Source organism: Neolamprologus multifasciatus, chromosome 2, assembly GCF_963576455.1.
Source record: "Neolamprologus multifasciatus chromosome 2, fNeoMul1.2, whole genome shotgun sequence".
In the NCBI taxonomy this organism is placed as follows: domain Eukaryota; kingdom Metazoa; phylum Chordata; class Actinopteri; order Cichliformes; family Cichlidae; genus Neolamprologus; species Neolamprologus multifasciatus.
In genome coordinates, this window is record NC_140440.1 from 33,749,662 (window position 1) to 33,774,285 (window position 24,624).

The following is a 24,624-nucleotide window of genomic DNA, read 5'->3' on the forward strand; positions in this document are numbered from 1 at the left end:
GGTCAATGTCTTCATCAGCAAGAGAAGCCGCAACACGTTCGAAAATACAGTTAAAAGTCCCAAATTTATGCCCTTCCTCACATTTTCCAAAGCTGCCCAGTGAGCCAAATCGAAGTCTTTGATGGACCAGTCAGTCAACATGGTGACATCACTCGACATGACATAGCTTAAAATGACATAACAACAAAAACACACGAAAAAAAATGCATAATTGAGGAAAATTAAAATGTGTAAAGAAGCTGTTATATTGCTAAACTTTGTATTTTGATTCACAAAAAATAAGAAGCATTCGAATCGCACTTTGACTTCCTGCCCCAGCTGCTACTTAACACACCGACACACATGCTTTTGAATAAATGTTAAACATCCTGGTTAGTTGTCATTTTACTTGCTCTCCATGTGTTTTGGAAGATTCTGCTCAGGAAATTCAGGCAGAACATTAACGCTGGTCATACATCAGCTGCTCGCTGCTGGATTATCGGAGAACATCCTAAGAAGCAGGCGTTTGGCGCTTTTCCAACTCGTGAACAAAGAGCGGCCTATCTCTCCCTCTGCTCGGGCAATGCACTTGTTAAACTCTGCTTGACGTTTGTCGTTTTTGGCTTCTTGTCGCCCATTATCGCACCGCAACCACAAACTTTCACCTTGCCTTTTAAATGCCATTTCTCTCCATCTCTCTCTTTCTAATTTGCTGGTCACAGTTAGAAGCCAGCCAAGTGGGACTTGGTCAGTAATTGGAGTCTCTGCAGTGACTGCCTACAGCACAGCTCCAAACGATGCACTGGGGAGGCTTCCCAGGGAAAACTCAATAAGCTCTTCACACTTAAGTGTAGTCATCATTAGGATTTTTCCACTTTAGTGAACAGTACAAGACTTGTTGGCATCACCAACACGTAGGCAAAAGTAAGGAAGCGTTCGCATTGTTTGCTTTTGGGTGTATTTCTTTCATTGTTTCTCTATTTTAAAAGTGTCTTCATTCATTTCCTATTTCAGGGATTTGTCTTTTTAAAAGTGGGTCAAGGTTCTTTCAAGCCACAGTATTGTTTCTTCCCCAGTCTACAGTCATTTATACACATTTACATCAAACAGAGGAGGACAATCATTTGCAACCAAAAACACATTATTCCTGCCATTCTGTTTATTTCCACTTCTTTGGCAATAACAGTGATGTGTTTAAAGTTTAACATCAACTGCATACTTGTCTGACATGCTCTGCTGCAGAGGGGTTACTGACTGAGCAGCACTTGAGTAATACAGGGCATTAAACGGTGATGCCCCTTTTCCACTTTAAGGATTATGTGCTTACTTCGGAGCCTACTGGGCAACAAAGTGGGAGCATAAACAACGTTTTAATTGCAAAAGATGGATTCACTGCCAAGTCAGCAGTATGGCTGTGCTCCTGCTACTCCTCCACAGAGGTCTAACCCCCTCTGGCTGACACAGAAAACAGTCTGCAGGTTTTGTGTCAAAGAAAAAAGATGAAAGGGAATCGAGTCCAAACTGCTTTTCAAACATTTATATTGTTCTGCCTCTAGAGATCTGTCAAAACTCTGGAAAGTGAGATCAGGCCTCGGCTCTGCAGAGAAAACTGATCCCGTCGGTGCAGGTAAAGCTCCCAGGACCGTAAGCGCACGGTAAATTTCAACCTTAAGATGCTGCTTCTGCAGCTCGGCATATGTGGCGTGACAACCAGACCACACCGTGCATCTCGGCTGGTTGTGATCATTTCCTGATTAGGAGCCCCCAGAATTCAGACCCCTCTCGCACCTGGTAAGGCACGCTGAGAGTCCTGACACGCAGGCGCTTGGGTGACAGTGTGATGTATTGGTAAGTGATGAAACACAGAGGCTCCGTGACCCCACAACAAACAGTGCTGCCGCCCCCTCAGGAGGACTGAATGCTTTACCTTCAAAACCTTCAGCCTTGGGAAGATGTCAACACGATGTAGCAGAACTGCAGAGAGTGTTGCACATTGCTAGATTAAGTCTTATTTGCTTTTCCAGTGCTGACAGTTTCATGTTTGTTATTAAGCAAAGGATGTTGGATGTAACACTGAGGAAAACAGATCTGAGCTGCTGGAATTCAAGACGCTTTCACTGCCTGACAAACACAACTCCCTATCTACAGTCGCTGGCTGCCGAAGGGCCCGTGTTACCTAATTAAAGCAAGAAGAGTGATGACTCGGTTTATCCTCAATGAGTTATCATCTTCTGGACGTTTCACTATTGCATGACTCAGCTCTCCATGTTTTCCGCTAGATAGCGAGCTTGTGGCTCAGGCTTCCTGATGGGACAGATCCTGGCATGTTCACTATGGCGTCACCGCCACCCCCACCCCACATCATCAAGACACCAGGAAGCACGACTTATGAAACAGTCATGATGATGCAACACTGGGAGCAACGCTGCCTTTAAGAGTATAAACAAAACATTTGGCTGTGTGTAACTCCCCTCAGCTGAAGATTTACAGACTGAATCTTAAGCTTTGCAGGAAGTGGTGGGCGATTGTTCGGATTTTTGAGGTGTAAAAGGAATGCTGCCTGTACAACATGTCTATAATTCACTGACTGCTCTTAGTCTACATAATGTTTAATGAGCTGGGGTGTATTTAAACAAGAGGGTCAACCCAATCAGATTAATGCTAGCCACTGATGTAGCATTGAACTGCAAAACCTGACATTAATCCTGAGGGTAATGTGGCCCTTCCTGTGGCTAATGAAATCTGAAGCTTTTAAATGGCTGCACCTAATGAAACTCTCTGACAGTTTTTGAATTAAGCAACCATGACTGCTGGGACTGGACTAAATAGCACACAGATGGCCCACACCAAAGTTCTGTCCACCCACCCCCATCATTGTTTGCCCTTGGGCTGTAGCATGTGATGCCATACCTGCTTGAGCACTAAAGAAGCCAAGGATTTGAAATGAGCAGGGAAACTTGGGCGCAGATTTCTACCAGCAGTGATGGATGCGAGTTTAAATTGAACTGTTGTTTATGGATAAGTTTTAGGAAGCTTTTTCAGTGGTCACCGAATTAGACTGTGTTATACTTCAAGAACAAGCACGCGCATGTTCAGTGTATTTTCCTTCTTGTTTAAACACATTTTGAACTGTTTACGTGCCAGATTTTGGTCAGATTTTAAGCCAACATGTTAGGTGCTCTAACACTTCAGCTGCAGCTATATTTTAGCCGTTGACAGGTAACATCCATGTCTGACAAATGTGCAAAGTCCTCACGAAGAGGCTGAGGTGATGGTGTCACACTTTCAAGTGTTGATAGTCAGGACATCCTGGTTCAGGCCCCATTGGGAGTTTTGTGTTTTGCACTTACATACTACTGTATATGGTCATTTTTTAGTGTCTATTGGGTTCAGGTGCTGCTTACAACTAGGTTAAGGTTAGGGTCACACAACAGTAACCCTGCTCACTGACGAATGATGTGCTAGAAGTCACAGTTCACTCTGCTTTACAACACGCACATAGTTCTTGTGTAAATTAGCCATCCTAGTGGCTTTAACAAATTGGTATTGTGGTTCGAGACCTTTGGTAATTTTGTATTTTGCAGTTTATTTTTGCTTTTTTCTCACTCGCTCACTTTTAAACCCTTGCAGATAAGGGAGCAGCTGAAAACCTGCTTTCGCTTACTGATTAGGTTTAGGTACCAAAATTACATGATTAGGTTAATGAAAACATCATGGCTTAGGTTAATATTAGGTTAATTAGGTTAATATATATCCCTTCATAAGAGTTATAATACAGTTATAATCAGAGATGGGCAGTAACGCGTTACGCGTTACTGTAATCCGATTACTTTTTTCAAGTAACGAGTAAAGTAAGGGATTACTATTGCAAAAACGGTAATTAGATTACTGTTACTTTCCCGTAGGAACGCTGCGTTACTGCGTTACTAAAACCGTGATTTTTTGCGAGAATGTCTCATGACAGTGACGTAAGCGAGTGCGACGTTCGTGACAACAGCTGTGTGCAGATCAACAATGGATCATATATCGAGTGCGGGAGAGAGTATGAGCGTGCAGCGTTTAAAGCGTGGAAGTACTGACCTTACTTTGAGTTTGATTCCATAAAAAGTGACAAAAACATTAGTGTCCGTTGTGCGTGGGAAGAAAACTTCCTTTTACAGCGAAAAAAACCCCTAAACTTCCGAGCAAGCACCGAGTAGCTACGACGTAATGGGAAACTCACAGAGAAACTCGCGGATTCTTCCACTGACCGCTGCACACCTGCACCAGGGTAACCCTCCGCCTACCCCACTCCTGCTTTACAGGTGAAAATAGAGCAAAAGGACCGCTAGTCTTTGACTTTATTTATTTTCTGCTGTGTTTTACTTGCATCTATTTGAAAGATTGAGTGTAAACACACAAAAAAAATTATTTTATGTGCTGGAATGTGCAGAAAATAGGTTTAAATGTTAAACTAATTTCTTCCAGTCAGAGAATGTTGCATATAATTAAATTTTTGCTTGATGCATAAAGTTAAAAGATTAAAATGAATAAAACAAGTTTTAAAAAGAGACTTTTCCATTTGATTACATTTTGTATGATGATTATGCAGAAAAAGTAGAATTGGGCTGAAAGATCTATCGCTTTATCACCTATTCAGGTTGTAAATCGTGTTGTTAAAAAGTAACTAAGTAACTAAGTAATTAATTACTTTTGAAAATAAGTAATCAGTAAAGTAATGGGATTACCTTTTGAGGGAAGTAATCAGTAATTAGTTACTGATTACTTTTTTCAAGTAACTTGACCAACACTGGTTATAATCATAATACAGTTTAAAAATAATGAGTTGGGAGCAACAGTTCAATCGCACGAATGCCTTGATTCTGCCACCAAAAGTATCATTAAATAAGCCATCCTATTGGCTACGACTGAGTGAAGTCATATACACCTGTTACACCCACTGGTGCAACTCCCGGCAACAAAGTGTTTCAGATTTTGACTTTTTTTTTTAGTCATCCTCTGAATGAATGTCCACATACAGTCCCGATCAAAAGTGTTCTCAAAGTGCAAGTGTTTCCATGAGGTGAGTGGGAACATTTCTCCAAGTGGGGAAGATGGCCCCAAGACAGGCATCTACTGTCTGGAACTGTTGTCCATCCATCCCCAAAGGTATTCATTTGGATTTAGATCAGGGGAACACGCAGGATGGTCCAAAAGAGTGATGTTATTGTCCTGGAAGAAGTACTGTAGCGTTGTCCTGTTGAAAAACCCAGCCGTTACCACACAGACGAGGGTGATGCAACAGTCATGCAACATCTGGACATCGCCAGCAGCCGTTAAATGCCCCTGCACCTCCTGAAGCTCTATTGTTCTACTGAAGGAAAACGCACCCCAGACCGTTATGGCGGCCCCTCCACTTAGAAAATAGCTCAGGTGGGATCTGCTTGTCATGCCAGTAACGTTGGAAACCATCAGGACCATCAAGGTTAAATTTTTTCTCATCGGAGATTTAAACTTTCTTCTACCTTTCAATGTCCCATGTTTGGTGCTCTCTTGCAAAGTTCAGTGGCGTTCAAGGACACGAGACGTTTGAAGACGTTCTTTGTTTTTGAAGCCCTTCAGTCTGAGATGTCGTCTGATGGTTATGGGGCTGCAGTCAGCACCAGTAACGTCCTTTATTTGGGTCAGGGATTATCCAGTGTCTTGACAGACACCCAAATGGACCCTTAGTGCTGGTGAAATTTTGGGGGGTCTTCCACTTGACTCTTTTGTTCCATAACCCTCAGGATCATTTAAGAAATTGCAAATCACTGTCTTACTGCGTCCCACCTCAGCAGTGATGGCACGTTGCGAGAGACCCTGTTCCACAACCCGACCACATTCAAAAAGGGAACGTTTTTTTGCCTTTACCATCAAAACGACGTGACAGTGTGACTACCTGACAGAAAATGACACCGAACCCACATTTAGCACAGATTTAGCCTTTAAAAGGCATGTGACCCTAAACTTTTAATCAGGTGTAAAACAACCTGTTTCAGTTTAAGCATCGTTTTCAATAAATTGCATGCTCAAAATTTCTTCTTGTTGCATGTTAAAGCTCTACTTGCAACCTTGTTAAGATCCAAACATGCAAAATATGATTTTTTTTGCCATTTTTCAAGTGGCCTTAAACTTTTGATCAGGACTGTATGACCCAAGTGCTTTGTCTCCTCCTCAGCTGTCCATGTCCATGTCTGTTTCCTCTTTTTTGCTTCCCTATTGTGAAACACTGCATTGCACTATTTGCACATGCATCCCTTTTCAATCTGAGGACGTGGCCGATCGATCTACATCTCACCCGGATGACCACGGTCTCCATGTCATTACACTGATGGTGAAGGTCACTGTTGGTGATTTTCTTTGGCCAAAACATGCCTGATTCTTCTCAGGCATGTTTTGCAGAAAGATGACAACCTGTCAGCCATGCACTTGGCCATGTGCCAGCATACTGATCCGCACAGAAGAGTCGACAGGAAACAGCTCCTGTAGAGTTTCAGTTTGGTGCTGAGATTGTACTGGGATGATTTCCAGATGCCTTTCATCAATCTCATCCCCCCCCCCCCCCCAGGCTTTGCACCTTCTGTTCTTGTTAGTGACTTTAACTAAACAGTCTTAATTGAAGCCCAGAAAATGAGAATGACTAAGATTTGTTCTGCTTACTTTCTAACCGATTTCTTCTTTTTAACATTTTTACCTTTTTGGTAACTAGTGAAGAGCAGAGTATCTTAAAACTATAGCCAGGACTAGGGATGGGTATCGTTTAGGTTTTATCCGATACCGGTGCCAAACCGGTACTTTTGAAACGGTGCCGGTGCTTAAACGGTGCTCAAACCGGTGCTTAAAGAATGGACAACACAAAATTGGTCCAAAAACCTCTCATGTTCAGCTTTTTTTTTGTAAAAAGATAACAATGTTAGCCTTTTCTGCAGCTATGGGGCATATATGGTATCACTCTTGGCTGGAAGCAGTGCTTAAACAATGGAAAAAACACAAACTTTGTCCAAAAACCTCTCATGTTTAGCTGTTTTCCACTTTTTCTTTGGTCATTTTAGCCTTTATGGCCAGGGTGAAGGGAGTATCTGCCATCAAACAAGAAGACAGCCGCATGTAACTATGATGATGTTTGCTAGTTCACCTTACATGCATTAATTTAATCACGTGGTTAGCCTACTCAACGTAAATTACACACGAAATGAACGAAATGTGCGCTGCTTTTCGGTCTGGTTACTACCGCTTATGACAGAAGCCATCATGGCACCGGATACCGGTACCCATCCCCAGCCAGGACCATACACTCCTCTATAGCTATAGTGATTTTGTGGTATTTCTCAAGCTGCTTCTGAGCACATTTTTGGATCTGGTGGGCTGTCTCAACCTTCTGGGGAGGGCTGGTGCCATTGGGGAGTCAAATTGACTTGAAATAACGTTCAGGTGGACGTCAAGATAGCATCCACATGAATGCCAAGCAGAACATTACATTGTTTAAAATGACAGGTTTTTCCCTTCACCTGTCAGTAGATTTAATGTTGTAATTGATTGGTGAATAAAAATACCTTTTTCGCCAACAGTAAACTGCAGGACTGACGGATCCTATTTCATGTTTCTGTTGTCAGCAAGCCTTCTTTATATGAATGTCTGTATTTCACTGTCCAAGTTATACAGTAAAAAAAATACACATGTAATTTATATCTCCTGCAGTTTTGCAGATTTTCTCCACACAAGTGTTTGGATGTTTTCCCCAAAATGTCAAATCTTTACTTACTAACCCTGTAAGGGAATATCAGATTTATAACTTGATTTCCAGTAATGACATTACCCAAGATGAAGTGATAAAACTCTTGAAATAATAAGGGTTTAATACATGAAAGATGATACTGTAGTCATTTTTTACTACCACTATACATTTCTGCAATCAAATTATTGTTTTGCATTGTCTTTAGTCGCGATGCCAAGCAATCTGCCATTTTTAACAGACATTAAATCCAGCCACGCTTGTCTATGGATAGTTGAGCTTGTCACAGCTGGACCTAAACATGAAATCTGAAACCACATAATTGGCTATTTGATTGCTCCAAATATGTGGTGCATGCAATCTTCCAAAACCAAATAAACCAATTAATTTACAAACTGCCAACCACAAAGAAATCGGTCTCTCTCTGACTTTTTCTGAAGCAGTGCCATGGTGAATAAACAGCTGCATAAAACAGCTCAGACTCATTTCTTTCATGTGCAGCAAACAAACCATTCCAGCAACCCACAGAGGCACAATGCGACTGCTGCCAGGGGAGGCAGAGTGTGAAAATGACTTTATATGGCTTGAAAACGCGCCACAAAACCATAAAATTGAGCTTTGAGTGATATCGGACGAGGCTGTTTTTCCCAAAATCTTGAAAAGAGGCCTTTTATTCCTCTGCCCAGAGCTGTTTTCCTTTAAGGCAAATCTTTGCTGTTTAGAAAGAATCTCAAAGCTATAGATATCCCCCACTGGGGGTAAAACCACACATCACCAAAATGTTGACTTTTCATGCACGGTTTCACAAACCTCTCAAAAATTGAAAATGTGATTTTCAAACAACAGCAGCATCAATTTCATTGCACTGTATGCTTTGAAGTGTCACTAAACAAGGAGCATTCCAGGCTTATCTGAGCAGGGGAGCCTCCCACATCGAGTTCAGGCTCAATGTCCAGATAATGAGTGAGCACTGAAGGGCCTGACTGCTCATTTGATCACAAACACATCAGGACAAGTGGGGCAAAATGCTTCAGCAGCCAACTCTCATTTAAACCAGCTGGAGGGGTGATCAGAGAGGGGAATGTGCTGCCATATTGGACACCTCAACCCACCAAGCATCATCCACTGTTTTCCCATGGTAACTGAGTCACCTCACCACCTCCTCTGATTTTTCAGGCAGAAATATCGGCGAGCAGTTGGTGCTGAAATTCAAACATGCAAAGAGCCGAAGCGGCCTGAAGCCACAAAACAGTACTCTAAAAGAAGTAAGTTACAGAATGAGGGCAAACACTGGGAGATCATATTGCAATTTTTCCAATCTCTTCAGGACCTTTTGGCTTTGATTTACTTTCGACAAGAGAAATATTGACACAAAATGCACTGGAATAAGCAAATCTGAGTATTTACTGAGTGCTACATGGTTCCAAACACCAGAATTTTTTTTGAATGAATGTTTAAACATATTGTCTAAAGGTTGACTAAAGAGGCTTGTGGTGTACCTTAAGTTACACTATACTGGTTGGATGGCGTGTCTGTTTAGCTTGAGAATTCACAGCAATAACCACAGGAAATCCTACGTTTCCAGTGACCTTTTTCCTTTTTTGACCCTGTAAAGCTTAAATATAACTTCTTACCTAAATCCAACAGATTGCTTTCAGATAACCTTTTGCCTTGGTTAAATAAGTTGTGCAACTGCTAGCATAGACAAACATACACTACTGTTTAAAAGTCTGGAGCCACCTTTCATTTTGCTAGATTTTGCTAGGGAAATGTGAAATGGGTGCAGCAACTTATTGAAACGTGTAAACATAATAAGGCAAATACAGAGTTTGTGCAGTTGTAACAAGCTTGAAAGTCAATATTTGATATTTTCAACTGCCTTAAGTCTCTTAGGTAAAGCTTTCTTTAAGTAGTCTTCAGAAATAGTTCTTCAGGGAGCTTGAAGGACATTTAAAGCTCGTCTTTGGATGTCTATAGGTATGTGTCTGTCTATCTATCTATGTAGATATCTATCTATCTAGATGGACATGTGCATATCAGGTTCTTGTTTATTTTTGTTTACAGTTTGGTTTTTTTCGCTGAGCAATCTTGTTGTACTTCAACACACACTTTGACTTTCTTCTTTTCTTCAAATAAGATTAAGATTAAGACTAGTTGACGCCGTCCAGCCCCGTGGGGCAAACTGTGCTAACGCACTAGTTCCCACCAATGTAATTGAGCATTGCGTGGCACATCCAACATACTGTTTTACTTTAGTCCATGACGCGCTTACCTTCAGGGTCATACTTCACATGAAAACCAAAATAGTTCCAAACGCCAGATCTGAATGAGGGTGGGGGAGGTTCAATTTGCCATGTTGCAACGAGAGCTTAGCTTCTGTCTTGCTAGCTTGCCCTGCGCTCAGTGAATCTGCGTTCGACTACTCTGCCTAGGCTGCACTGTCGAGCGCAGATCCACTGAGCGCTCAACACAGACAGCACCGTCAGAAGAAAAGTTGATAAAATAAATTTAAAAATTTTGTATTGTTCGATACATATGCATACAGAACCGAAAGCACTGTATCGAACGGTTCAATATCGACACGAGTATTGTTGCACCCCTAATAGATAGATATACATGTATATCCTAGATTCTCTATATTGTGAAACTAGGAACTGAACAACTGTGGTTTTCTGTCCCCGTGCTGTTTAGTGCTATACCACCACACAATTAGCAATCAACAATCAGTTAACAGCACTTAGTTAAACAGTTAGCATTATAGCAGGCAGATGGCACTACATAAATTGACAAAAAGTTTAATCTATCACTACCAATAGACTTCAAAAACTACCTTAAATCTAGTACATCTGCTCCAATTGAGCAGATGTGAGATCCAGAAGGGCCCGTCATTTGAAATAAAGCTACATGTGCTAAATGGTGAAGTCTGTTCTTCTCCAGAAAGATTGGCTACTGTGGATCAAGTTGAAAACACAAGAAATCACAGAGAGCAGGAGAGAGAAGAACAGAAATGCAGTGCAGGTGGAAAGCCACCTGCACTGCATTTCTGGAGAAAGTCAAAGTGTGTGTTGAAGTACAACAAGATTGCTCAGGAAAAAAAACAAACTGTAAATAAAAATAAACAAGAAACTGATGTGCAAGTGGTCATAATGAGACTTCCAGGGAGCATCTGAAAAAGGCAGAAGCATTGAGCTCATTGGTTAATATCTTGTGACTGACAAGTTGTTAAAAACTTTTTTCTTAAAATATTATCATATAATCCTCAAACTAAATGACTATGGGTTTGAAGTGCGGTACATGTCTACTGGTTCATCTGCAGCGTTGGTACTCTTCTGTAATGGTTTGACCGGTATGTTACTCATCTCTAGTAGCTGAAATCTGAAGCAAGAGAAACTGGTGCCAACTTGTAATACAGCCAGACCCATGAGAAACCAGTGTGGTCATCAGTGCTGTCACATCAAAGAGCTGAATGATCGTCTTAGAAGCACAGAGTGTGCTGAAGTTGTGTGCTGCTAACCAGTGTTGGGAAGGTTACTTTTAAAATGTATTCCATTACAGATTACAGATTACATGCCCCAAAATGTATTCTGTAACGTATTCCGTTACGTTACTCAATGAGAGTAACGTATTCTGAATACTTTGGATTACTTAATATATTATCATGCTGTTTACAACTACATGAATGTACTATTGCTGTGATTTATTACTGTTACTGAAGGTCCGCGGCTCCGAACCGTAGTAAAGGGACCTCTGGCTAATACGGTGGGTTCTGTGTCGGGCTCGTAGCCGAAAACTAGCTTTACTTTGTTGTCTGGGTCAACTTTGCTTGCGAGAGACAGAGAGAGGCGTTGAAAGGCTGCTCCAACAGAACTTATTGTTTCAGAGGAAAACACGAACACGGTGTACAGTTGAGTCTTAATAGCTTACTTACAACTGGGCTCGTCAGGCTCTCTTCTTGGCTGCAGTGGTTATTATTATATTTACATGCTTCCAGCTCCCGTTTTTGCTCGATGACAGCTCGTACTTTTCCTTTTTCTCCCTCCCTCGCTCACAGACACATAACGTGTATGGCAGTCCATTCTCCCTGCAGCACGGACTACACTGCCTATGATGCTACATTCTTTAGAGCTAATACCTGTAGCATTCTGCTTATTAGCTTAGTACAACAACAACAACAACAAAAAGGCGCTCTCTCACCCAGGAAACACGCAGAGAGAGAGCGTCACCCTGTAACCATGGCAACCGTAATGCTGTCGCCTGGAACAACAGAACGTAGCTGTCAAACAAAACCCAAACAGTCCTGACCCGCCACAATATGAAACAGGGAAGTACCGCCGTGTAATCCATTTATTTCAACAAAGTAACTGTATTCTAAATACCACCTTTTTAAACGGTAACTGTAACGGAATACAGTTACTCATATTTTGTATTTTAAATACGTAACAGCGGTACATGTATTCCGTTACTCCCCAACACTGTTAAGGTGTCATGGATAAATACAACAAAATAAAACCAGTACCAGTACCAAAAAAAAAGAAAATTTATTCATAACACACAAACAAAAGACCCAGGGAAACTGAGTTAATGATAAAAAAATAACGATTAAAACCCTGAAAACCATAAATTTCACACCCAAGCCTCAACTCTCGTGGCCTGGTACCAAACGACTCACAGACCGGTACCGGTCCTTGGCCCAGGGGTTGGGGACTGCTGCTGTACAGTACACCCTGGACAGGCCACCTATCTGGCACAGCATGCAGCATGTCACAAAGCTCACATCAATTCAAACTGGTGTCTTGAACATGAAAATGATTTCACTGTATTCAAATAGGCTCCACAGTGTCCAGATCACAATCCAACAGAGCACAATTAGGATGTGATGTAACAGAAAATGTGCATCGTGGTTATGCGAAGAATCTGCAGCAAGTGTGTGGTGCTATCGTGTCAACATGGACCCAAAAAACTGTATTAAGGTCTAGCTCTAATAAAGTGGCCGGTAAGAGTAGACGTGATAAACACTAACACGCCTACAACCACTGTGTAAAATGTAACCATTTGTATATTTCATTTTAGATTACTGTTTAAGATAAATTATGTACAAAAGTCACATATGATGGTGAAAATATGCTAAATGTGTTGACATCACAGGGCTAAAACTCTGAGCTCTGGTGTGAATGATTCAAGCCATCCAGTCTCGATATGTTAGAGTGATTGTGTGTGTACATGTGTTTTTGCGTGATGGTGTGGAGAGTTGATTCAGAGGCATTAGCCATTTGTTGTGCTTTGTCAGATCTGATGCCAAAAAAACAAAGTCTGCCAGTTAGTGAAACCGAATAGCAGGAACTATTCGATTGACCCCCGACATAAGCTGAGGAGTTGTGAGTGCATAAGTAGAAACCTCCCTCTTTAATAGAGCACACGTCTGCTTTAAATTTATAGAGCTGTGTGCATTCATAGATAAAAATGATGTGAAATACAATGTCTAATACCAAAAGCCTAGTTGCTATGTAACTCAGGGAGGTCAGGCGTTCCCTGTGAAGAGACGCCGTTTCTTCAGAGACGTCCATTCATCAAGTGCTGCCACCGTGCCAAAAGTACAAAGCACAGCATATCTTTTGTTGACTCCATTTCCCTTTTTGTTTGTCTTTCCTGTCTCTTTTCTTCTTTTAAACTCTTTTCAGAGTCGTATTTAACTTCTTTATAATAGCCACAACACAGAGAAACGACCATATTTCTTTCCTTTTAAAGGCAGGAAGACTTTGTCAGCAGAGATGCACGAGCAACTGTTTTTCTTGTCCAATCAAATTTAGGATAAGGCCCATAAAAACTGCGTCCTACTATTTGGCAGCTAATTAAACCAAAAACATTGAAAAAAATCATTTAAGGGATATATGCAAGCTTTCATTCATCTGTCAGGTGCTCCCCATCTGCATTTCATTGGGGTTCATATAAAAGCCTGTTTAAGGGGAGTCTAAGCTCATGTTGAGAAATGCCCTTCATCTACCCCTCCTGAGGCAGGTGGGGACCGGGGTGGCTCACATAAAACAGAAACAAATTCAGCTCGGGACACTTGAAGTTTTAGTCTGCCATAAAACATAATGTGCCATTAATGAAGTTGCCTTTTCTTGCCCCCTTTTTCTTTTTTTGTTCATAACAATAGCAGCGGGGGAAACAGTCACCGGATCTGCTCATGCTTTAAAGTCTGCGCAACCATGAATAATTTACTTTGATTGCACGAATCGGAAAAATAAAAAAGGAGTCTTTTTTTTTTTAAATGAAGGGTTGTCGCTTTTTTTTATTTTTTTCTTGAAAAGAGCAAAGAGAATTCAGAATGGGGGGAAGGTGACAAGACATCAAAGACAAGTCTTATACACAGATAAGAGACAAAAGACTTCAGAACACTGCCAGTTTCTAGGCTTTGCTCTTTATACCCCCACTTTTCTTCACTTCCACAAGTTGATAAGTTATTTTTCTTCCATTTATTTATAATTTAGGACACCTTTACTTAAATTAAGTATTGAAAAAAAGAAACCAATGCATTGAACATTTGAGCAGCTTATTCTCCTTCAATTATTACCATTATATATCAAACTATTGTACTAATGATATGAATTACTAAGCTTTACATGAATCAGTTAAATATACCATCACCCAGTAGTCTTCCTGTCTGAGTATATAAAGATTAATGCAGCATCTTAATGCATAAAAGAACAACATCAAAAACCGGATACAGTCAAATCCATCCATCCAACCATCCATTCACTTCCGCTTATCCTTTTCAGGGTCACGGGGGGCGCTGGAGCCTATCCCAGCTGTCATAGGGCGAGAGGCGGGGTACACCCTGGACAGGTCGCCAGTCTGTCGCAGGGCCAACACACAGAGACAGACAACCATTCGCACTCACATTCACTCGCACATTCACACCTAATGGCAATTTGGATTTTCCAATTAACCTATCCCCACAAGCTGCATGTCTTTGGACGGGGGGGAGGAAGTGTGGGTTCCCTCCGGGTACTCCGGATACAGTCAAATATAAATGTAAATATTCCAGCGGTCACATCTGGATCTAAAAATATGAAACCAGAGCCAAAATCTGAAGGTCCCCTAATGACCACATGAGTCAGTCTCCATAGACTTACATGTTAAAATGTCCAGCACTTTTTATTTACACTTAGGTACAAAAAATTGATCTGCTTTCTGTGGCCATGTGTGCAATGTTTGAGGTTTTTTCAGTTGCTTACATCTTAAATATTCGGGGCCAGTTTGGTGCCTTTTTTACAGTCAGCTCTGTTACTCTTTACATTTGTGGTGTTTCGTTTCTACACAGAGATCAGCACGCAGTTTTTCTCAGCAGTGCGCACACATTTTCATTGAGTTTCTCTCTCTCTATTGGAACTGTTCCATACCACGTTAATGTCTCTCAAAATCTAGTGTTTAATGGGATTGTGTTAGTGTTTTAAATTAATGAGTGAATTTGAATATTGAATATTATATTGAATATTGAGAAAGCGATCTATGCATTTAAGCACAGTAAAAATATCCTCATTAACACAAGGATGGCTTCATTGGACGATACAGTGAATAATATTTTGTATTCTTCTGCACATTACACAGGCCAGCTGTTACACAGAAATTCCAAGTTTAGACAGTGGAATAGCCCCCAGCAATTTTGATATCATCCATCCATCTTCATCCGCTTTATCCGAGGCCGGGTCGCGGGGGCAGCAGCCTAAGCAGAGAGGCCCAGACCTCCCTCTCCCCAGCCACCTCCTCCAGCTTATCCGGGGGAACACCAAGGCGTTCCCAGGCCAGCCGAGAGATATAATCTCTCCAGCGTGTCCTGGGTCTGCCCCGGGGCCTCCTCCCGTTGGGACATGCCTGGAACACCTCACCCAGGAGGCGCCCAGGAGGCGTCCTTGTCAGATGCCCGAACCACCTCAGCTGGCTCCTTTCGATGTGGAGCAGCAGCGGCTCTACTCTGAGCCCCTCCCGGATGGCCGAAGTTCTCACCCTATCTCTAAGGGAGAGGCCAGCCACCCTTCGGAGGAAACTCATTTCCGCCGCTTGTATCCGCGATCTCGTTCTTTCGGTCACTACCCACAGCTCGTGGCCATAGGTGAGGGTAGGGACGTAGATCGACCGGTAAATTGAGAGCTTCGCTTTTACACTCAGCTTCCTCTTCACCACGACGGACCGGTACAGCGTCTGCATTACTGCAATTTTGATATCATTAACAAACTAATTCTCCTTCAGCTGCCTCTCATTGGTCTGAATGTCTTTATTGTTTTCAGAGAGAAGCACATGTGTAAATCCATTAATTTGGTTTATCAGGTGTTTTACTTTTGATCCATTAATATATGCTGCGCTTGATAAACTGCTGGTCACGTTTCACATAAACTAACTGCATACTTCTTAATAAATTCCTGCACCATTAGTCAATCATCCGCACAACTTTCCACTGCAGCGTTTAGAAAATCTGCTCCTTAAAGTTTGTTTTGTATTATTAGGAGCAGGGCTGCTTTGAATGTAACCCCCTTACCTGCAAATCACCTCAATAATTTGACTCAGTGCTGCTTGTGTTGGTGCTTTTTGATGCAGTTCATTGTACTAACAGACTGTACACTCGCTTTCTGTGTTGGTGAGTAAAATTCTAGCATCTTATTTATGATGAGCAGGTGTTTGTATGTGATGCACGTAGCACACAGTCCATCAGTTCACCTTGCTATAAAAGGTTTATTAGCATTAACCGATGAGTTAGCACTTCAACCTCCTGTCTAAATATTCGCTTCACAAGATCATGGCTGGCATCATCTGTCATCATCTCCTACTGACAGTCGATTATGTTCACTCACAAAACGAGATGGTCCGTTGCAGTTAAATCAGTAGTCAGGCTACAACTATCAAGTAATCATTTCTTCTGAGGTCCTCTCTATTTTTTCTCTACCTATAGTATATATTTTATGTCACTGATCAATAGATACTCCATTGCATTTTATGTACCGCTTATATTTAATGTTTTGTCTCTACTTATTTATTTGAATTTCCATGAAATTTCCCAGTTGGATTAATAAAGTATCTCTCGATTCATCTACGCACTCGTTAAGCATTAAGCTTTTCATTTAATGAATGCTCCCCGAAGAGAGAAAAACCTTATATATAGATATTACCAGTGTTGGGGAGTAACGGAATACATGTACCGCCGTTACGTATTTAAAATATAAAATATGAGTAACTGTATTCTGTTACAGTTACCGTTTAAAAAGGTGGTATTTAGAATACAGTTACTTTGTTGAAATAAATGGATTACACGGCGGTACTTCCCTGTTTCATATTGTGGCGGGTCAGGCCTGTTTGGGTTTTGTTTGACAGCTACGTTCTGTTGTTCCAGGCGGCAGCGTTGCGGTTGCCATGGTTACAGGGTGATGCTCTCTCTCTCTGCGTGTTTCATGGGTGAGAGAGGCCTTTTTTTGTTGTTGTTGTTGTGCTAAGCTAATACGCAGAATGCTACAGGTATAGCGCTAAAGAATGTAGCATCATGGGCAGTGTAGTCCGTGCTGCAGGGAGAATGGACTGCCATACCTGTTATGTGTCTGTGAGCGAGGGAGGGAGAAAAAGGAAAAGTACGAGCTGTCATCGAGCAAAAACGGGAGCTGGAAGCATGTAAATATAATAATAACCACTGCAGCCAAGAAGAGAGCCTGATGAACCCAGTTGTAAGTAAGCTATTAAAACTCGACTGTACACCGTGTTCGTGTTTTCCTCTGAAACAATAAGTTCTGTTGGAGCAGCCTTTCAACGCCTCTCTCTGTCTCTGCTAGCAAAGTTGACCCAGACAACAAAGTAAAGCTAGTTTTCAGCTACGAGCCGACACAGAACCCACCGTATTAGCCAGAGGTCCCTTTACTACGGTTCGGAGCCGCGGACCTTCAGTAACAGTAATAAATCACAGCAATAGTACATTCATGTAGTTGTAAACAGCATGATAATATATTAAGTAATCCAAAGTATTCAGAATACGTTACTCTCATTGAGTAACGTAACAGAATACGTTACAGAATACATTTTGGGGCATGTAATCTGTAATCTGTAATGGAATACATTTTAAAAGTAACCTTCCCAACACTGTCACTCATTAAGCATTAAGCTTTTCATTTAATGAATGCTCCCCGAAGAGAGAAAAACCTTATATATAGATATTACTAATGGGTAAAGACAAGAAACAGAGGGACAAGAGAGTTCACCACATAGAGATGGATGATAAAACAGCAAAGATTTAAAAAAAAAAAACCATAAGTTTCACTTCAGCTCTTTGTATTTTATAACTTCTCCATGTAAGTCTGAAGGAGAACAGATTTTTGACACTGTCCCCTGGTAATTGTACACAAAATTTAGACAACAGCGTGCAAAGCTGTGTGCATAGGCTCGACGTTGAAGCCAAACACAACCATGCCAACAGTTAAGAGCGCAGGGATGTGCTAAATGCTCTGTTTTGAGGTTTTTTTCCCCACTCTTGTATCACATATTTCATCTGTAAAGAGGTTTAGTGCAGTTTCTTTTGATTTTCAGGCAGCCTAAAAAGTAATGCCCTTATAACAACAGTTAGCTGCTATCAAAAGTGCACTTTTCCTACTCCTTAAAACATCCCATGACCTGCATCAAGGAAGAAGAAATACGTTTAGTAAAAGGTTCAATGAGCCAAGTTCCGACAAGAGTTGATCTTTAGCTCCGTCAATTCGCAGTACAGACGAAAGCTTTGTGAGCTTTCAAAGACACCTAATGTCTGTTTTCAGAGTCTGTCTTCTCCTCCCCAAGAACATTTCCTTATCGCTCATCTGTCAAGTCACATTTCTCTGTCTTGAGCGAGACCAAGCCGTGGCATGCTCCGTCCCTGACAGTTAAAGAAAAAAAAACATCATCTATAAGAAACAAATCGGCCATTTCCAAACTGCACGCCACTGTTCAGACAGATCAAACTTCTGATAACTGCGACAATATTGCAGAGGAAGAGGGCAGTTACCCACTTTAGATTCAACACCCTCTCCATTTAGCATGTTTTGACTCAGTTTGATCCTCTGCTACAATGAAGGACGGGTGGATGATTGCTGTATCTTCTGCGTACTGAGGAAAACAACACTGCTGAAGAATGGTGCACTCAGGAGCCAGAAGATTGGTATGCTGAAGATCACGGGAGCGTGTAAAAGTCTGGCGTAGCGCCATCGAGTCCCCTTCTGTACAGCACATACCGGTACACATCAACAGCAAAGACATACAGAAAGTTAAAGGTGAGGAGTCATACTTAAGAAAGTTTCTGTGCTGAGCAGAAGCAGTGAAACATCTGCCCCGAGGGTGATGTCAGACAGGCTGGTATCACCTGCCACCTGGAGAAAAACCCTCAGGAGATTTTTATTGCTGATTAGCCAGGGGAGAGTGCAGACCATTCAAAAGACTTCCCTTGTTTGTTTTTATTTTTTTTTAACCATATCTATGAGGAATCTGTGCCTGACAGGACCATGAGGGTGCAAAGCCTGTTTTGTACATGCTTTGAGTTCGATACTGCAAACCAGAGCAAATCCACGTATAATTTTCTCATGATTTGAAGAACCGCTCTGCGGCGTGAACAGATTTCTTTAAAAATAGACATTACGCAGGTGCAATATCACAGGATAAAAATCTGCCCTCCCAACCTGCGAATCCACAGAGATGGAAGTCAGCTGACGGGATTAATGTGATTAATAAAAGCGTCGGTGAAAAGTTGCCTTTTTGTCTGCAGGCAGCTCAAGGGACTCGCAACATATCCTTCTTAGATCTGTTGGCAACTTTAGTTGTAGACTGATGAGCCATATCACACTGATTATACTGTCTGAGAGTCACGCAACGCTGCATTAGATACAAGGGGATAACCTGCCTGGTCGACACACACAAAGAAGGAGCACAAGTGGAAACAATTTGGAATCTCCCGATGAAAAACGTCATCGTTTCTATTATTTATTTTGCTTATTTTGGATTTAAAAGTAGAAAAAGAGGAGGAAGATGAGAATTTAATTTGTATTTATATGATTACGTTTGTGTAAATTGCTTTATTCTCATGGGTTTCTGATTGTTCTCGTAAGTGTGCTCAGATTCTGACCAACATTAGAGGAGATAAACCTCAGCTGGTGTCCAAATTTAGTGATAAACAGACCCGTCTGTTTGAACTTCTTCATAAAGAGACAGCCACTTGATGTTTTGCTGTGTTATCTGCATGAAAAACACGAGTTAAGCAGATGCTACGTTTCATCGTTACAGCAGTTCTTTATAGTTGTTTAATGACTGCGAGGAACTCAATTTCTGCAAGTATGAAAATACAGAAAAGTCAGAAGAATGAGGATCTGAAATTGGGGGGAAATTGCTGCCCTATCTTTCATGGGGTTCAGTTAAATGTCAATGTGACAAATAAAGGCAGATAAGTTAATCCACCGAGCCTCTGATTCTTGACGTTTCGTGATACGGCGCGCAGGCTGCTTGAGGGAAGGATCACAAAATGAGCAAAACCGAGCTTAGACTCTCGCATCTCATCTTTGAAACGTCCTAATGAAGATGTCACACTCTCTTCCCTCCACGCTGATTGCTCCCAAGAAGCCAATTAGCAAACCGAACCCGATCTCACATCGACACGACTGTGATGCTTGTTATGATGGGACTTTGATTTGTTTTCCTTTTCAGTAAAGGTGCGCTGCATCTGATAAGATGCTCAAGAAATGGAAGCGGAAGTGTTCGGTTCACTTTATTCAATCGTCAAAAAAAAACAAAACAACAACAATGCAAACAAACATCCGCAAAATTCATCAGCATTTCAGATATCTGGGGGCTTTATTTAGCAGCGGATGGTAAACAGGAAACACATTAATTGTGAATACAGCGAATAATGCAGCAAATCTTCTCTGAGATCAGGCGACCGATTTAGCCACAGCTGAGAGGCCACCTGTTGATAGTTCCTGCGGCACACGCTGACTTATCTTTGAAAGATACCTTCTCCATCACCCATGGAACACTTATCTTAGGAATGTCTGTCTGTTATTAAAAACTCAGGAATCAGGAAAAGTCGTCAGCAGCGACCGAATCCAGCCATCCACGGCATTCCTTCAACAAAAGCTTCCTGTAAACAGCCGAGCGTTTCCCGTGTTGAGGCACATGTGGAAGCGTTGCTGCCCTCGGACTGTTGTTGCCAGCGCCGTGCTGCCAGGACTCGCTCTATATCCCCGGACGTGAGGCGGCAATCCTCCACTGGCACACAGTCCACTGATACACTCTAAGGAAACACCATCTGTTACATTTTCATTACAGGCTTTGCTTCAAGCTAAGACAATTAAAGCTAATAGAGTGCAAATGTTTGAGCCCATGCTGCCAACTTTATAATGTCTCGCATATTCTTATTACTATCCAACCTGCGTTTTAATGACAAGTAAATCCACAGTCGTGAATTATGATCGCTAGCATCTGGACTCTCCGCATTCTGGATATCTGCTTCGGTTTCAGCCTTGATACCTGTGTTAGCTGTTAATTTGAAAGAACTCCGCAGGCGGTTATCCTACGTAGATTCGAAATGATCCTCGAATGTTGTATTAAATCAAATTCTGAATTACTCCTAACTACTAAGTGGGCTGGTAATGGCGCTATAATCCCCAGTATCTCTCATTATGTACAATTGGAAAGAATTGCCCATTCTTTCTGTCGATGATCAGTGAGCACTTCTGAGAAAATGTGGTGAACAGATTCTTTAAAGGCACTTGGGCGAATTATCTTTCAGCTAAAAAAAGGACAGGCTTGGATAAGCATCTTTAGCCCCGGGGGCTTGGCCACCCCCCGAGGTGAGAGGATTGCTTCACATAGAGTGAAGGCTTCAAGTGCTGCATGTAAAAATGGAAGGTGCTCTTGTTGTTGGATCTCAAGTGGGTGGCACAGACGTGTTGCCCTCTGGGACCCGGGGCCTCGGGAAGACAATGGCCAGGCTGTGCGAAGCGGGAGATGTGGAGTTAGGGTCACGGGGCCCCTTTTCTCAGGTCTGCACCGCCGAAGTGACTGTTTAGTGACAACACATAGAAAAGAAGTTGTGTGGAGGATTATGGTGGGTGAGGGGTTGTCGCTGTAAGTCGTGAGCAGTCCTTATTGGAAGCTAACACCACATAGACAATATTTTACAAAAAAAATCATGTTCAAGATTAAAAATTAGCTTCAATCACTAAAAAGTATTTTATCATTTAAAGGCTGCAAAGCGTTTATTGGATCCTCCTTGTTTTGCGCAGCATAAAAGATTGTTATAGGGTGGAGTTCAGCAGTACTGTAGCGTTTAAATATTCTGTATGTATAATATAATACACACAAAATTTATGGCCCTTCCTGAATGATTTTATTCCCAAGAGTCTACGGAGAAGTTGCTCTGTGGCTAAACGCGATAAGAAAAGTTCGAGTGCTTGCTTACAGTTCTCACAATTCACAGCAAGAAATGCAACCTTTCCTGTTTATTGTCTGATAAACAGATGAAAAAAAATAAGTTGAGTTATTTTCTAGCCGCGCAGGGCGTCGGCTCTCGTGCGGCTTTTGTTCGTAGAAAGAATATAATCTGTGGAACAAAATAAAACAAATGACTTCAGGGGCAGCGAAACAAATGCAAGAGATAGAATCAGGCAGAGTCTGATAAGTTTTTTCCTGCATTTACTCCAAAGTGTCACGGACGCCAACTTCAAACGGCACAGACGATTTAAGCCGTACCTTTGGCGAGACACGACTGCCGGGGCAAAGAATAGTATGAGGAAGAAAGAGCTGTACAGCTGGCGGAGATACAAAAGCAGGAAAGCATGAACCTCATCTCACACCTTCCCTTCTTTCATCTACTTCCCCTTATAAGCTGGTATTTTGATTTGTGGATTCCTGGCGAGCAGCCCCTTTTTGCAATTCAAAGACTTTTCAACAAGAGCATCTGTTTGGGTATTATCATAAACCTGCATGTGCCCCCCACCACACACCCTTCACCTCCCTGCTCCTCCCTCTCCTCCTTCCCTTTTCTCTCTCCTTCTCCTTCATCCGCCGTGTGCACTTGCATGTTTGAGGAAAAGGGGTGGAGATGGTGGGTGATGATGATGGGGGCAAGGGGGGCTTTTCCGTGACCCACAGAGTCAATGATACATAAGCCACATGACCAACTAGTCTCCTTATCCAAGGCAAACAGGAGTGACACGCGCACACAGACACGCACAGAGGCACACCGACAGGCAGACCCGCAGGCTGACTTTCAGCACATTCACAGCTCCGCTGAACTCACGTTGGCGTTTCTTTGACAGAAGAAAAGAAGAGATTCACGTTCACACACCTCCGTGGGAGAGCTCGGATAAAGACGCGCCTTCAGTCTTGGAGTGGCGCTGTCACACACTGATACACAAATACATATTTAGACAAATACACAGCACCGCACGCACACGCATTCCCACAAACTGACACACTCACTTCTCTCTCTCACACACAGGGGAGCAAACAGTCTCTCTCCCTCTCTTGCTCGCTCAGCTGCTCTCCCTCTCTCACTCCCTCCCATCCACACACACACACCACTACAGTATATCAGTGAGTGACTAGCGGAGAGCCAGAGGGGAGTGCAGAAATGAATGTGAAGATCCTGACGCTGGTGATTGTGCTCTTGGTGTCTCTGCTGTGTTCTGCCAGTGCTGGTGAGTACAGGAGCGGCCAGTCTCGTCGCTGGTCGTCTCCCTTTGCTTTGTATTTCTCTCTGTGTGCCTTGGGCTTGTGCAGGCAGCTGTAGTTGATCAGTTACCCAGCATGGTTAGCCTTGTGTGGGCTCTGAAAGGCAGGAATAAATATCAGCACCTGGTTGTATACAGTACTGCACTGCAGTGGTTATACTGTCTGCTATTGTACTGCCACGGCTTTTAAGATAAAGTTGAATGTGGGTTCTAGCTCGGATTGATCGTTTTCCTCCCTGCCTCACCTTGATGTGTGCTTGTAAGAGATGAAATGTGAAGAGCTTTTTATTGATGGGCATTCATGTGTTGAGCTGCTGCTGAGTGATACATATCCTGGATGCATGGATGTTTGTGGCTGTTATGAAATATCAGATATGCATGGCACATGTTCTGTAAGGTGGAGTGCTTCATTTATTGCTTGATGTATTCCATCTGAACCAAGTCCTATATAATTATTAGAGCACCCTACATATATATGTGCACGCGTACCTCCCGTGGCGATGATAATGAGGGCTGTAATTGTTATACGCATCAATGAGGGGAACTCAGATCCCAGATGCGTGGATTGTCTCTGGAGGGGCTCGGGCTTGATGCCTTGTCACAGTAAAATTCCGTAAAGTGCTGTTGCGTCTCTGGAGCCATTGTTAAACAACATATCAGTTCTACTGTGGACCTCAAATGTCTGCAATTTGGAACAAAAACATTGACTTGGGACATTTAAACAGCAAGAGGGCATATCCACTCTGCTGGTTCGTGGAAGTAAATTGATCCTGAGGGGCGCAGTTTAGACAATCTGCAGATTTGATGCAGGTAACATTATGGTGTGAAAAAACAACAGTTAGGCCTGTGTAAATGTCTAGACTATTCTTGGGTTTATCACCTACCCACCAAGTACAGCTGCTTAGAAAAACACATAGGCAGGTTGTGCAATATGTCCATATTACTGGATATAGACCATTTATTATAACATTTAGCCTACTGGCATGCTATTTGGACTACATTATGAAGCATAAAGGCCTAAGCGTATTCACTGTGAGACTCCTTATGCTGCTAGGTCCTGTACAGACAGTGTTTTGAGATGCTGTGTAGACTTTAAGCTTTCAAGATGCTGTCCACTCCGTATCGATCCGTGGCCACAGCACTCACGGTTCCCATGCTTCCCAGCAC

The 24,624-nt window shown here is 42.2% G+C and overlaps 2 protein-coding genes across 2 annotated transcripts in view; one reads left to right on the forward strand and one right to left on the reverse strand.

Annotated features, from left to right (window-relative positions):
• vimr2 (vimentin-related 2) overlaps positions 1-24,624 on the reverse strand; it is a 131,175-nt gene that overhangs the window by 17,102 nt on the left and 89,449 nt on the right. The window contains exon 12 of the mRNA XM_085173626.1: positions 1-23,554. This exon is cut by the window's left edge and continues 17,102 nt beyond it. The gene's annotated coding sequence lies outside the window, so the exon portion shown is untranslated. The remainder of the gene's footprint in view (positions 23,555-24,624) is intronic.
• The window catches only part of apln (apelin), a 22,260-nt gene continuing 20,930 nt past the window's right edge, over positions 23,295-24,624 (forward strand). The window contains exon 1 of the mRNA XM_085173633.1: positions 23,295-23,424. Within this exon, the coding sequence (XP_085029759.1) occupies positions 23,358-23,424 (67 nt within the window). The 5' untranslated portion in view covers positions 23,295-23,357. The remainder of the gene's footprint in view (positions 23,425-24,624) is intronic.